General features: G+C 41.4%; 1 protein-coding gene across 1 annotated transcript in view; it reads right to left on the bottom strand.

Moving 5' to 3' along the window:
* Window positions 1-637: 637 nt before the first annotated feature.
* The window catches only part of ABCC5 (ATP-binding cassette, sub-family C (CFTR/MRP), member 5), a gene marked incomplete at its 3' end in the record, with an annotated part of 36,801 nt that continues 24,411 nt past the window's right edge, over window positions 638-13,027 (bottom strand). The window contains exons 10-23 of the mRNA XM_010182201.1: window positions 12,337-12,687; window positions 10,780-10,851; window positions 10,524-10,648; window positions 9,871-9,943; window positions 9,112-9,315; window positions 8,317-8,460; window positions 6,519-6,621; window positions 5,636-5,820; window positions 4,453-4,599; window positions 3,973-4,102; window positions 3,282-3,435; window positions 3,007-3,135; window positions 1,475-1,661; window positions 638-727 (exon numbers count right to left, since the gene is read on the bottom strand). Coding sequence (XP_010180503.1) covers window positions 638-727; window positions 1,475-1,661; window positions 3,007-3,135; window positions 3,282-3,435; window positions 3,973-4,102; window positions 4,453-4,599; window positions 5,636-5,820; window positions 6,519-6,621; window positions 8,317-8,460; window positions 9,112-9,315; window positions 9,871-9,943; window positions 10,524-10,648; window positions 10,780-10,851; window positions 12,337-12,687 — 2,094 coding nt within the window. The remainder of the gene's footprint in view (window positions 728-1,474; window positions 1,662-3,006; window positions 3,136-3,281; window positions 3,436-3,972; window positions 4,103-4,452; window positions 4,600-5,635; window positions 5,821-6,518; window positions 6,622-8,316; window positions 8,461-9,111; window positions 9,316-9,870; window positions 9,944-10,523; window positions 10,649-10,779; window positions 10,852-12,336; window positions 12,688-13,027) is intronic.

The following is a 13,027-nucleotide window of genomic DNA, read 5'->3' as shown; positions in this document are numbered from 1 at the left end:
AATGAGGTCACCCCTCGGTCTCCTCTTCTCCAAGCTAAAGAGCCCCAGCTCCCTCAGCCGCTCCTCATCAGGGAGATGCTCCACTCCCTCCATCATCCCTGTGGCCCTTCAGTATTAAATCCACAGCCTAAAAAATGTCTACAAATATCAACTAGCACATAGCCCAGATTTAACAAATAGATATATCTCTCCTTCTAAAGCTCAGAGGGAATGTGTATTATGTGTTAAGTAAAAAAGTCTTTCTCCTCAAAGGCCAGACCCAGTAGAAGGCTCTCTCCTGGCTACACTTTCCCCTGCGCCCAGTTCTGCACACACATCCAGTGACTCCTTTCACACACTCCACTCTTTACTGAGACTGTCAGCAAGCTTCCAATATCCTCATGTAACTTCAGTGATGCCAGGCAAGTGATGCCCGTAAGCTTGGGTACCTGCCAGCTCTTCATCCTGCCAATGCTTCTATACACGCTTCACAAAACACTCTGCAGTATTACAGTACACGCATTAATGTGCTTACAAGACCAGAAACACACATTCTGTATTAAGGCAAACTGTGGCTGACTTTCTCTTCTCTTATACCAGCAACATAACAAGCAACAAGAAATTCTACAAGAGGCAGCTACATGCATTACTGTCCTACCTTGATGTAGTGATCAATCCGCTCCACTGAGGTGAAGCGAGCTTCTGTTTCTGAAGCAAGTCTGACTGTAAACTGGAATAACCCGGTTAACTGGAGCAATGGGAGAAAACAAAGACCAATTTAGAGAGCTGTGATTTATTACTGAATTAAGAGACAAACCTAGCAGATATTTGATACAAGTACTCTTGGCATTGGGCGACATATAGCTAAGGTGCCCAAGGCAAGTTAGTTTTAGTTGATAGTTAATTTTAAAATAACCATAATTTATTAAATCGCTTGGAAAGCCAGAAGTTTAGAAAGGTTTCCCACAAGCAAGTTTTAATTATATAAATCCTGTAATTTCACCCTACTACCACCAGGAGGCAGAAAAGGCCAAAGAACAGCTCCACGAGCAAGGGTCCTGAGCCCTCAAGTCCCTTAACACACAACTGCAACACTGGACACTGTTCGCTGTAAAAATATACTGTAGACAATACACTAAGACATCAGCTGGCAGATATCTGATGTACCACCAATCCAGTTTCTGGAAATATCCAGGAAAATTGCAATATATGCAATATATATGAAGAGCCTCAAATGGTTTCTATTTAATCATTTAAAAAGAGGCAGTTCCCCAAAACAACAGCATTAAGCACTCAGCTCCTCATAATTCATCATTTGATTGCTAGCAAAAGGTCCCGAGACTGAACTGCTTTCCCCTCCATTACCAAAATGGAGGCAATAGTATCTTTTTCCATTCCAATGCATTAAATAAGAGTTTCAACGATGTGTTACTTTGCTTACCAGCAATATCTGCATTAAATGAGAGATTAAATATTACAGTATGGACATACTCACCTGCACAGCATACGAGATAGCCAGCCCAGCATAAGCAGGAGGAATCTGGCCATGCATTAAGACAATCATAAGGCCGGTGGTTGTGATAAGAGCAATGCTGATAATGTCCAGCCGCACAGCCAGCCAGCGCATGGCACAGCTGAACAGGTAAAACGGTGCCTGATTGTCATCTAGGAGCTCCTGATACCTGGAACAAATACAGGAAAGGTTAGTAGACCTCCGAGTCTGATGTTCTACAAATAGCAGAGCTACTTAAACCCCTGTTCCAGTATCAGAATTCAGCGTGGGAAAACCAGTCCATCATTGACACAGTCTCAAACTCAGCCATGAAAGCACAGTTTACAAACTTTCCTGAATAATGTCAGATATCTACCTAGCTCAAACTCTCAGAAGTCAAATCACCAAGTTTCTGCATACAACAATGAATTATACCGGGGGTGAATCAAAATTCAGGGATGTTACAGACACATTCACCACAGCTTCACCTATGTAAGACCTTCAAGAGGATGCTCAATGGCTACAAATCACTCAAGGGTAACAGCAACAGTGCTTCAGAATATGCGCTATTTTATACACAAATCTAGACGTTAAGTTACGGTAAGTTTTGATACGATTGGTGACACTAAAACACATCAATAGCCATCCAATTTACAATCCTGACCCTGCAGAGCTAAGAAAGTATATTTAAAGGGAGACACTTTACATTTTTCTGGTCGTGCAACTCAGTTCTACACCAATCACTACTGCACAGCCTGCAGAGCGCCTCAGTGCTCCAGCACCAGCAATGCTAATGGACTGTTATTTGCACCTCTGCGGCTTTTCATCTAAGCTGCTGTAGCAGTGCCTTTACAGAGCTTTTGTGGCAGTTTTCCCTGTGCTCCCATGCTGTTGGTCTCATGACCTTGCACCTGCAAACCCCTGATATTGTTGTGGCCGGTTCTCATGGGAAGCAACTACCACCGACGTGAGAAGTGTCCCACTTTCCCTCACGAACATTTGTTTTGCAGATTTTAGTTTATACTAGAGAAAACCAAGCACAGTGTACAAGGTCGACAACAGTCGCTTAAACACTTGATAAATGCTATCTAATTACACATGTGCATGGAGACTAATAACTCATCAATATGCACACTGAGGTTTTACCAGCACCCTCTAACCCATGCTAATCTACCATCATAAAGAGAATCAACCAACAGAATGTACAAGCAGGACCTGATGAAAAGTATACACTACTAGGGAAAAAGTGGGGCTAAAAAGTTGTACTCACCACTATCATTGCCACCCACTGCACTGCAGAGAACCCCAGAGGAAGGCACTCACCTGGGACCCCATCACTGTTCCTCCCAGTTAGCTACTGGGAAGTTTTCCCTTTCCCTTCTTCTCCCCCATTTTTTCCTCCTGAAAAGTAACTTCCACTCTTCAAGCCAACACGTGCCATCAGCTACAAACCCCATTAATAAATCTTTTTGAATGTAAACCTGTCACAGCCTGCTTTGTGCTCCACCATTCTCAGATGAATTATCTAGACTGACCTGTGCAGAAATTCCTGTCCTTTGTGGTAGGCATGGATTGTGGAGAGACCCTGTATGCTGGATGTAATGTGAGACAGGAATGGAGACTGTGTAATGTTGTCCAGACGCTTGAGCTCTCGAATAAAGACTCTGGAAGCAAAGAAGCACTTTTAAGTGACACATACAACCACCTTATGCCAACCACTACACTGATGTATACGCACTTGAAGAACCCTATGCCCTCCTTAACAGGGCAAAGTATCTCTACTTCCAGTCAAAGCAGCTGATACACTTACCTAGAGACAACATGCAGAACTGTGAACAGAACAATGAGTGGTCCCACTGCCACCAGGAACCAGGGGAAAACCCCAGAAATCACCCCCACGCAGAAGAACACAAGGATGACGTTCTGGATGAACATCTCTGCTTGAAATGGCAAACGAACATCAACTGGATGGAGAGAAAAGAGGAAGACCTTGAGTAGAGAAAGCTAAAACAACTTACATAAAGCAATTCAGTCCAGCTGCACATCATTGTCAGGGACAGTGATTTTTCATGGCTTATTCGAATTAAAAATGTACATTTTCATTAGGAGTGCTTTTATCTTCTGAGATGCTAGTAGGCTTTCCAATTATTCCCATTTGCAGAAACAGCCCTGATGCAGCTGACCTAATTACCACCTTTGCTGCATATCAACTTCACCCTGAAACTGTAGGTTCCCCCTGCATTAACTGATAAGACTCCTTGTGCAGTCTATAGGTACAAAAGTACATTTTCTTCTTTATAAGTGAACAGACAGACTTGAGGTATCAGCTGCCTTCTAGAATCATAACCAGGTATGCCCCAATTCCTGCTTTGTCTATTACAAGTACACATCTGGCAATGGATATAGGGTACAATCACCCCAACAGCAAGAGACTGGAGAGTATTAAGGAGGTAATTTGGGGGTCTGAATGTGGGATTTACAGCGCATACAGTGAAAGATACCTTCATCCATGTCTTTGGAAAACCTGTTGAGAATCCGCCCAGTGGGGGTAGTGTCAAAGAACTTCATGGGGCTGCGCAGGATCCGTCGGAAGAGTTCATCATGGAGCCTTGAGGATGCTCTGAGAGTTCCCTGACAATGCAGAAGACGTTGTAGTGTTATGAAAGGATGCTTTGTCTTCCTGTCACTGACCCTCCGCTGAGGACCAAAACATTCTGCTCGTTTTCTCTCTTCAACCATAAGGCTTTTTTTCTTGCATTCTGCTCTTCCAAGCCACGGAAGGAAGCTATTAATTCAGGCAGAAGTTTAACAGAAAGCCTGATGCAGCCCCAAGAGATGACTTATGGAAACCTCACAATCTGTGATCTGACTTTCTCTCATTCAGAATCTCTCTTGGGAGGTGACCAAAAGAACCATGGTGTCAGCAGTATGAATAAGGTGGGGCTGTGAGGGGTAAGAAAAGCAGCAGCATCGGCACATACCTTTACGAAGACAACACCACGAACAGCTTTCAGAATCAACATCACTGCCATAGACAGTGCATAGATGCCCGCATAGTAATGCATGTGAGGGTTATCTTTCATGCTGTTGCTTATGACAGTATCATTTCCTAAAGTCACAGTGGTGTTCTGCAGAAGATGCAAGGTTTCAATAGTTAGTTAAGACAAGGATTAAGCATGTACGCATTACACATGGTAGAATTTAACTGCCCTCTGTCCCCTCCCACCATATTTGGTATTTCTTCTTTATTTAAAGTACTTCAGTGATCTCTGAATACTTAAGAAAGTTCTCCCTAGCAAAGATACTTGACCAGCAGATTTCTAACCCTTGGCCTTTTTCCTACAGTACCTTTGAAAATAATACCACAATATTTACTTCATTTGATTCCTAATCTCTCATTTCATGCTTAGCATTACTTGACTTCTTCTGAACAATGACAGATACTTGCATGCCAGCACTCGTATTTCACAGCAATATTCACCTTGGATAGGTTGCACATTGTCTTCTTCTCAAATACAGTTATTTTCTGCAGTGAGTTTTTTACTGTCACACTATCATACGATCTTTTTTATTTTTTTCTTTTAATCTAAGTATGTTTAAGGACACCATTACTTATTTTAACATTGGCCATCTGCACTTTATTATTTCTTCTCTGAGGTTAGTAGCTTGCTTCCCCTGACCCTCCAAAAAAGTAGTATTGCTGTTATATTTGAATTTTTAAATGCAACAAGACTTGCAATCAAAGTCCCTAGAGCAGGAAAAGTCCCAGACCATCCCAGGTCATCAGAGTCTCCAAAGCAACTCTCAATAGTTACTTGACTTGAAGTCATATACTTTAACAGGATTATCCTGTTAGATGTAAGGTCACGTTTAAACACCAGCACTAAAACTAGTCATTCCTCCTGCAGCTTGTTTACTCCTTTCACATTTTCACTTCCTTGATAAGGAACAGTCCAAAACCACACGAGGTATTACATCTTTCTTATTAGTGGAGCACTCTTATTCTTGGAGATACTTCTCAGGAGGTGATCTCACTAGAAAGTTCCTTACAACTTGCTTAAATTAGGAAGCACCATTTGGCCTCTTAGGACTGCTTGGGATTAGTCTAGGAGAGCAATCCCCCTGCCCATTAGACACGAGAGTAAAAAAGCTCAGTTATCTTACTCCACTGCCTTGCTTGATCCAGAAACTCAGCCACCAGTTGCTAAAGGCTGTACTGCCCACATTCAGCACAAACAGTGCCATAATGACGAGGAATGCAAAGGGGCCTCCAGCTGCCTGAATGTAGACACCATAAACGGACCAGGGAACAGAGCCTTTGCCTTTCTCTTCCAGCTGGACCAGCTGGCCTGTAAAACACAAGAGGAGGGAGTGAGGAAAAGAGCTGTTCCATGAAACTTCTGGAAGTGACATGACATGAAACTACAGTCATTTTCAAACTGTACAGAGTACTTTCAGTAACATAGACATTACTTAATATGTCAAGCTCAATGGTTCAAATAGTTTTTGAAGAAGTCACATTTCCTCTGTAGAACAATTCCCATCGTGGTATGCCTGAAAAAGCGTGATCAGCACAGATTTAAATACCAGGCTGGTATCAGCCTCACTATTGCTTTTTAAACCCTGCTGAAGTTCAAAGTTAACATTAAACAGAGACACCACCACAAAACAGACATCAAATCTTCCAATTCTTCATACATAAATGCCATGTCTTGCCTAGGACACTGAGAGTACCAAGCTATACACACTCCTCCTTAGGATAGCAGGGATGGGTGGCGTGGGAGTCAGGGCACCACAAGCTCCTTTGTGCTGATGGCATCTGACCAGTGGCAGCCTGATGGAACTTAAAAACATTGTGCAGGCACCCACATTTCATCAATTAATGTATGATCTTTGTCCACTGCCTGTGTGGACAACACTGAGTGACCAGGACTTAAGACAGCTTTCAAAACTTGAGAGGTACATTCATAAGACACTTTGAAAGTAAATGTTTTGAGCTTATTGGTATATAAAATAATTACAGCCAGAAATCTGACTACATAGTTACCCTCTTCCTTCTTTACAACTTTCTCCTTCTTCACAGACCCTGTTTTGGTACTTTTATCCTGGGGTCTTTTCAGTGAACTGTTTGTGTTCTTCTTTATATTAATCTGCAGGAAAACAATGACACTAAATATACAGGAGTAATTTGCTTTGACATTTTCATATCTGAACCAAAACTTTTTATGAGCTTCCTCCCAAGGACAAAGGCTTTCAATATCCTAGCATTCACATCAAGGACAATACTAACTTTGCTGTTATTATGGATGACTTCCAACCCTGCTGGATTAAATTCTCCTCCTCTATTTAACTGAACTGCTACTGATCTGTACTGGTAGCATGCAAGGTTAATTTCTACAATGAGCAAGCATACATGGTAGAGGAATGGCATCCCTACTACTGAGAGAAAGATACAATCCTTCTGTTCCTTGTAAAAACAATTTTATTAAGAGGCTTTTTTTCACCCTGAACACCCTAGTACTTCACTCAGGAAAGCTCTCATGAAATATCTCCAAGGACAAAGTCAGGTTAACTTGGTCTACCAGCAATCAAATGACAAAACACTACACTGCATGCACAATTCCTGCTCTAAACCCAGCCATCTTCCCACAAATGGAAGTCACTACCTGAGAGAGCCCACATTAACTGAACCCCCCTACACACCATCTTTGGGGTCATCTTCCCACATGCTGTTACAAGAGACATCTCACATATGTCCAACCACAGAGAATCTAACTTTACCATCCATTTCTTCCTGTCCCATAGGGAATGCAAATTAAGGCTGCTTCCATGAGCCAGTGTTTACAGAGACAGTAAAGGTCAGCCAAGTGTGCAGGCTGGAGAATCTCACATTAACTGTCATTACATTAGCCTTAAAATGGTAGAACTATAAAAGGACATGCAGAGTAACGTATGAGATGCTTTTTCTTCTTTCCCTCTTATCTTCCCAGAGAAAATGTCACCAAACACTTTCTATATCTGGGCATTTATCACAGTGCTACCTTTTCATAAACTTCTTTTAAGTGCCTGCAACTTTTGTGCATCTCTTAATAAAATAAACCACTGATGTGCTCTTTTTATCTCTTCTTACTAAGAGAAAATGCACACAAAACTTAATGAGGCAAATCATCATCAAATAAAAAGCAGTAAAGTTGCTTACTCCAAAGAACAACTTCAGGAAACAAACAGGCAAAAGCTGGGAAAAATCAAATTGCTGAAAATTTAAGTGCATGTCCTACTGAATGGTTCTATTTTCTAGTTATGTTTTTTCCACCAACTAAAATACTAGATCACAAATCCAAGTTTGCATTTACAGCCCTAAAACAAAGCATTTTCAGTTACATCTCCAAACTACTGTTATATCTAGGTTTTGACAAGTTGTGTCACTCTTGCTGCACCATGGTCATACCCTATATGAAACAGAAGTAACAAATCAGGAAAAAGTTTTTTCAGACAAAAGTTGCTCCTGGTCTGTGCTAATCTGGAGGTAAATTAAGAAGCAAGGTGCAAAATCAAAGAGACAACAAGCCTCCTGCTCTGAGCACCACCAGAGGAGACGATACATTACTTTCATGTTCAACTCATGAGCTCATTGGCAGAGTCCTCTCTACTCCGCATTCCCTAAATACCAACTGTGACTGAAAATACCAAGTGCTAATGAAGTACAGATTATTCTCCAGGAAATCTATCAGTCAGATCAACACATGAACATGTGAAGCCATTTTCCAGTTTTCCAACTATGACATTTGGTTCATCTCATCAGAAAAGTCAACACTGAGAGCACTTTAAAATAAACAAATGAGTACCTCGATATGTGGTGTTTCTCCCAGCTGCAGGTTATTAAAAATAGTTGCATAGTCCCCATTTAAATTCATCAGTTCCTCATGACTTCCTCGCTCAGTAATGCAGCCTTCTTTCATGAAGATCACTTCATCACAGTCAACGAGATACTGGAGAAAACGGCAGTAAGAACAAGTCTCCATCACTACGTCCAATAATCAGACACACTCCTCCCACATAATCCTATCCAGCAATTTATAGACATTTGCACACAATGTACCTCTTCCCACGTAACAGACAACTGATTTTCAAAGGTCCTGCATTGACTAGAGCACCATGTCTGTCTACACAAAGTTTCTATGTTCTATCAAAACCAAACTGTTATGGAAAGCAATTCAGGATACTTAAACACTGCAAAAAACGATATACTGGCTATTGATATTCCTATGCACAGAAGATGGTGAAAAATCTCAGAATAATCAATTCTGATTTACTGACATCAAATCTAAGCGCTTTCTGATGTGATGAACTAGGTTTACAGCAAGTTAGCAAAAGTGGTTTTGAGCAAGGTATTTATTTCTCTGGTAAATTTTCTTCAGCAAAGCATTACCAGTCACAGTCCAAGCAGCAATGGTATCAAATAAAGAATCTGATTATGCTCAGTGCATATTTGCAAATCTAGTTTGTAAATGTAAACCATGCATCCTATAGATGGACAGGGTTGTGCTGTAACAGGTCAAGGCACAGAAACTTCCAGTACAAAGGCAACTGACTAAAGAGGATTTCAAGAAAGTCCAAAAAATAAATAAAAGATGTAGTACCTGAAGCTGATGAGTGATGAAAAGGACAGTTTTTGACTTCAGGTGCTTCCTTATTGCACTGTTAAAAATGTGATTTCCAACATGAGCATCTAAGGCACTGAGAGGATCATCGAGGATGTAAATGCTCCTGTCACTGTACAGGGCTCGAGCCAGACTGATTCTCTGGCGCTGTCCTCCGCTCAGGTTAGCTCCTCGTTCACCAATCTGCACAGACACACACACGATATTTTATATCTACAGCATCATGAAATGCAGATATATTCAGAGCTCAAAAGGTGACTGGAATGAAAGAGACCATAATATTTTATACACACACACACGTACACACACACAGATACCCCCACATTACATATAGTTTTAACATTTTATAGTTTAGGTCTCCACTTGTTTGTGAAACGTGTTATACACCCAAACTCAAGGTTAATATGCTTGAAATGTGGTAGTACTTTTTTTTGCTTATTTTACCTTTTTTTGTATTAACATAGCCATGCTTTTTGGTTAGCTATTTTAAATCAAGTTCAAGCTGTCCTGTTAGGGCAGCGAATTTTACAAAGAGAAACTGCCAAACTGTCAACATCTGAGTCAAAACCACAGCACAATTCTCAATAGCCCAGGGCTGGCACTGATAAGCTCCAGAAGGTGCATTCAACAACCTGGCTTATACCATACCAGACTGATGTTCCCCTCAACTCCTGTCTAGTCCAAACCAAAACTATACTTTTCTTCATCTACTAATTAGTTTACTCTAAGTATTCATACCTCTGTCAGGTCCCCATTTGGAAGGATGGCAAGGTCAGGCCTGAGACAGCAACCATTCAACACGGTGTTGTATCTAAAGAACAATTAGATAAATAGAAAGAATGTCGTTATTTTTTTTCCAAGTATCTAGTACAGCATTATCTCACTTTCTACATTAATAGCAGACATTCCAGCAGCCTAAACAAATTACCTGCCTTGGATTCCCAGGAGGAAACTAGGGATAATCACCTATTTCTGAAGTATTGTGAAAGTAAGGAGCCAATTTCTCTCCAGGGACAGCAAGCACAGGCCACAGGAAAGGCCCACAGAAGTTGCCAGCACATTGCACACAGCAGTAGTGTTTAAAGAGGGCAAGGCCAGGAGAGCAGAGCAAATGCCACTTCAGCGCTGCTCCACAGCAGCTGCTAAAACCAGAGGTCAGACAGTGCTCCAGCGTGAGGTATAGCCCTCACTGCAAATGAGCAATGGCATCGCACTGACAGCCATCAGCAACCACGTGCAAGAGAGCCAGGCTCATAAATGAGACTTAAAGGAGCCTTTAAAGATCTAAAAGGATACCTGGTCACCTGCAGTGCACTCTGCATTAAATTTTCCCAGACTTGGGCCAAGAATTACTAAGTTTTCGCAAAAATCAGCAAACATCTCTGACAAACCTTTCTTCATCGTATTCCTTGCCAAAAAGAATGTTGTCCCGAAGCGTAGCATTGAGAATCCAGGCCTGCTGGGCCACATATGCAAATGTTCCACTTACTGCAATGCTGCCCTCCAACAGGGTCATCTGAAATTAAAGATAAACTGTGAAATTACACTATTCCATGTTTAGAACAGACTTCCTTCTGCAGAGTACAAATAAGTAACATGAGAGATGTGAAAGAGAAGAGCAAAAGTAGTCAAAACAGAATTTCTCACCTGTCCTAAAATTGCCGAGATAAGTGAAGTTTTTCCGCTCCCCACACTGCCACAGATTCCAACAAGTTTTCCCTAGACAGAAGAAAAAAGCAAATGGTACTCATTTCTTATGTTTTCCATCCCTTTCAGAATTTGGACTACCTTTAGTACCTCAGAGGGGAAAGCTGGACATTAATGACAGCTGAAGAGAGACGTAACAGACAGAAAAAAGCAAGATAGTCAGTGTTTTAACTTACAAATAAGAAAGGGTGAACACTATCCCACAGTGAACTAAAACTGTATAAACTCCACAGGCAAAAATGAATGTATTTTAAGATCAGCTTTGAGTGGGCCTGACACAGGCCCAGGGAACCCTGCACTCAGCCAAAAGCACCAAGGCCTTCCTGAACAGAATGCACCAAGATGCATTTGAGTGTGATAAAGAAAGACAAAGAGGGAAAGACTAAAGAAACACAGAATTTAAGATATGCTTGTCCAGTAAAACTCCTTGCCTATGAGATGCAGTTTGCTAAGGAACATGTACCAAGAAAGAGCTAGGATTCAGTTACTTTGAAGCAATTCTCCGCAATAAAATGAGTGGGTTGATACCCACGTTATACAATGAATTAATCAAAACTATTTTTGCTCCTTTTGTAACAAAAGGTGAAGTGGACAAGAAGGGCACAGCTACACTTGTGAAACACATTGTTGGCTTCCTCTCATTTACAAACTTCTGATAAACTGGCCTTTACATTTTCAAGTAACGGTGTACTCCTTTTTCAAGGCTACTTTTTAAACTATATACAATGGTCTCAAAAGTTTACAATACAGGCTTTTTATAGTTTAACGTAGTTTAAACTATCCCTCTACTCATATGACTACAGGAGGCAATTTAAGCACAAATATATTGATAAATGCAAGGATCCCACTGCTATGGCATCTATCTGCCAGCCTGCAAAACTTTTGTATTCGTAGATGTCAGGTATTAAGTTCAATGCTTTTTATTTTTGACATTTTACAAGCTTTTACCCATCTTGGAATGAGGACTCCAACTGCTTCTAAGTTCTTGAAAATCTGTGTCCTTCTACTGTACAAAAATTGCCAGGGAAGAAAATTGCACATTCTTCAATGAAAAGCACTGTTATGCTTCATTAGAACACTTAATCACCTAAAATGTCCACCCAGAATATAGCTGAAATCCTGCAAAATTATCAAACAGCTGCAGGAATACACCACCCACCAAGAACCCACTGATACCCCTCTTCCCCTGCAGATTCTTTAAGCTCAGTGGCTCACATACTGTCCCGAGAGCTACAATCAATCAGTTAGATGTGAAAGCTGTACAACCTGTAGCGGTTTCCTAGGCTGTTCGCAAAGGTCTACTTTGCTAAAATGGCACAGCTGTTTACATCCAGATCAGACACCGCATCCTGGATACTGCAGTTGCCATGGTTATTACAGGAGTGCACAAAAGCAATGCGCTGCTTTTCATGCAAAAACGTACAGCACTCTATTCCAAGGGCCAGCTAAAAATGAGGCCTTTCAACAGCTCAGATTTCCTCCTTTTTTTCCTCTTACCTTTTCTATCTCCAAATCAATGTTGTAGAGAGTCCTCTGAAGCCGTAGGTTAACCAGGTGGATGATTTTGTTCTCCTCTTCGGGGCTAGGATGGTCATCATTGTCCACCAGAAGATGGCCCTTCTGCTCTGCCAGCACAGCTTGCTGTCCCTCATTCTGCAGCTTCATTTTCTCTTTCTTGCCCTTGGTGACTTTCTTGTCTTTTTTCACTTTGGGGGTCAACTTTGGTGAGCTCTGGACGCTGGCGTGGGAGAAGTCCCAAGCCAAGGTAGCATTTTTCACCTCTATCGCGGTGTGAGGATTGGCTGGTTTTTTCTTTATCATATGAACCTCTTCCATTAGAAATAAACTCTGATAGGAGTTGTGAGAGAGGTGTAAAGATGAGACACCTGATCAAGACTGGGAGACAAGCCTATGGCACACTCACGCAGCAAAACACATCAGGCTATATAGTAGGAGGAAGCTGAAGAGCAAAAGGTAGCTCATTAGTGTAAACTAACTCCAGGCCTGCTAAGTGGCCAGCGCATTCCTGAATGTGGTGGAAGCACTGAGATACATTAAGACATTTGCAGAACTGCAATACTCTCAAGGCAATGTAAGAGGGCAATATAAATATTCCTTTAATGCTGTTTGCAAATGCAGCTCTGAAATTTCCAGATTAAAAACCACACGAGTAGAATACGTGGCTTGG

Source organism: Mesitornis unicolor, unplaced genomic scaffold (assembly GCF_000695765.1).
Source record: "Mesitornis unicolor isolate BGI_N332 unplaced genomic scaffold, ASM69576v1 scaffold49303, whole genome shotgun sequence".
Classification (NCBI taxonomy): Eukaryota; Metazoa; Chordata; class Aves; order Mesitornithiformes; family Mesitornithidae; genus Mesitornis; species Mesitornis unicolor.
This window is presented reverse-complemented; position numbering and strand designations above follow the sequence as displayed.